General features: G+C 48.9%; 1 protein-coding gene across 1 annotated transcript; it reads left to right on the top strand.

Moving 5' to 3' along the window:
- Positions 1-1,493: 1,493 nt before the first annotated feature.
- Positions 1,494-1,955, top strand: LOC105507592 (PDZ domain-containing RING finger protein 4-like; the record flags this gene model as incomplete). The annotated part of the gene is made up of 1 exon (XM_011936116.1): positions 1,494-1,955. A coding segment is annotated over exon 1 (288 nt), but the record flags the coding sequence as incomplete, so codon positions are not given.
- Position 1,956: the final 1 nt, after the last annotated feature.

The raw sequence follows: 1,956 nt of genomic DNA, 5'->3' as shown, positions 1-1,956 counted from the left end.
GCTGTTAATGTTAAATGATTTCTTATTTAATCAGAAATTTATTGTTTGCCTATTTATTTGTAGCAAGACAGGTCAAAAGAGAGGGGGAAATCTGGAACTAGTGGCAAATGTCACTTTATCACATATGAATCTATATGTATTAAATGAGAAATACAGCATCTTATTTTGAAAAAGAGTTTAAAAGCATATTAAACATCTAGCACACCAATCCTCACTGGTTATTGAACAGCTAACAAAATCTCATCTTTCATAAGGAAGGAAGGCTCAGAAGGTTATTAACCTCTATTATTAGTCTTCGCTAATTCTTCGGTTAGCTCCAAGGATTTAAAAGACAAAGTCTGGAGCTGTTCTCATCAATTCCAACTGATGCCATTTGGTGTCACAGAGAAGTACAAGCTTTCCAGGAACAAGGCTCAACTGGCAGCAAGGAATCATCAATGATGAATTTATAAAACCCACCCAAGCATCTGGTAGCAGCTTCAGGATAATGGCAGTAAGTAATATGCAGCCAGGTGACAGGATCTCTTTGCATTCCTAAGATTCAGAAGATGGTAAAGGAAGTGGAGTAAGAAGGGTTTGGAATGACGCCCTACTGCGTATTTTCAGGACAGCTTGTCATGCTACACAATTTGAAGAGTCAAACTGGGAGGGGAGGCAATTTGGATCCAAAGGGTTCATTCAGGGTAAGTAGAAGGAAGCAGCCACTAAGATTTTCTTTATATGTTATTTCACTGCTTTCTTTCATCATCGTTCCCTTTAATTTTCCCTTCCAGGTTCCCAAATGATCACATTCCCGTCCCCAGTAGTAAAACGCCTGTGGAAGTAGAAGATGGATGCTGTGGCAACTGAACCTGGAGTCAGACTCAGAATCCCAGCTTCCTCACTCGGGAGCAGGCCTTGCATGGCTGTTCAGGGGCTCCTTAAGAAGGCAGTGTCCTGAGGCGGGCGCTTGGCTTTTACCCCATCTTTGCTTCTGGGTCGAGGATCCCGCCTTTCTAACTCACCTGATTTCTGGATCATGGTTTGAGAAGCCTGGCTCTGTGGATTTCCTAGTGTTATTTTCCTAATAGTGATTTCCTAAAGTAACAGTTTCCTAACTTCTGATTTTGTAGTTTTGATGTGAAAGAAACAAAAGTGCTTCTATTACAAACATATTGGAGATAGATTTGACGCCGGGTGGGCCATGAGCATTCAGCGGAAAACCAGACGGACAAAAAGATTCTGCTCTCCCAAAGCTTACATTGTGGTGGATTTAAAAGTTGTTTCTCAACATTAGCGCTGTACCCATCATCAGCCCTACCCAGGGTGAGGAGCCTCGATGCTTGAAGTCCACTGTTCAGGCAAAGGAGAGCACAGTGTTCCCAAGGACCATTGTAAGCTGGCGGCCAAAATTTGAAAGAACATAAATCGCAGGGCAGCGAAGGAGGCGGGGGTCTCTGGAGGTTACTTCTATTAGCGTCAATACGGGCGAAGTCAGGGGACCTAGCAGGAGCCTGAAAACTTCAAGGCAAACAAACTCTGAGATCACATCTCCCACCCGCCACCTCTCTCCGACTAGCCACTGCCGACGCCGCGAGGCGGCTGCCCCGGGGGTGGCCCGGGGAAGGCAGGGGGGCTCGGAGAAGACGGACTCTGCTTTCACTCCCCCTTTCTTCCCCATCCCTAACATGGGCTTTGCCCTGGAGCGCTTCGCGGAAGCCGTGGACCCGGCTCTGGAGTGTAAGCTGTGCGGTCAGGTGCTTGAAGAGCCCCTGTGCACGCCGTGCGGGCACGTCTTTTGCGCCAGCTGCCTGCTGCCCTGGGCGGTGCGGCGGCGCCGGTGCCCGCTGCAGTGCCAGCCCTTGGCGCCCGGCGAGCTGTACCGGGTGCTGCCGCTACGCAGCCTCATCCAGAAGCTACGCGTCCTCTGCGACTACAGCGCCCGCGGCTGTGGCCACTCGGTCAGGCTGCAGGAGC

Source organism: Colobus angolensis, unplaced genomic scaffold (assembly GCF_000951035.1).
Source record: "Colobus angolensis palliatus isolate OR3802 unplaced genomic scaffold, Cang.pa_1.0 Scaffold150, whole genome shotgun sequence".
Taxonomy (NCBI): domain Eukaryota; kingdom Metazoa; phylum Chordata; class Mammalia; order Primates; family Cercopithecidae; genus Colobus; species Colobus angolensis.
The sequence above is the reverse complement of the archived record's forward strand: the minus strand, read 5'-3'. Positions and strand labels throughout refer to the sequence as shown.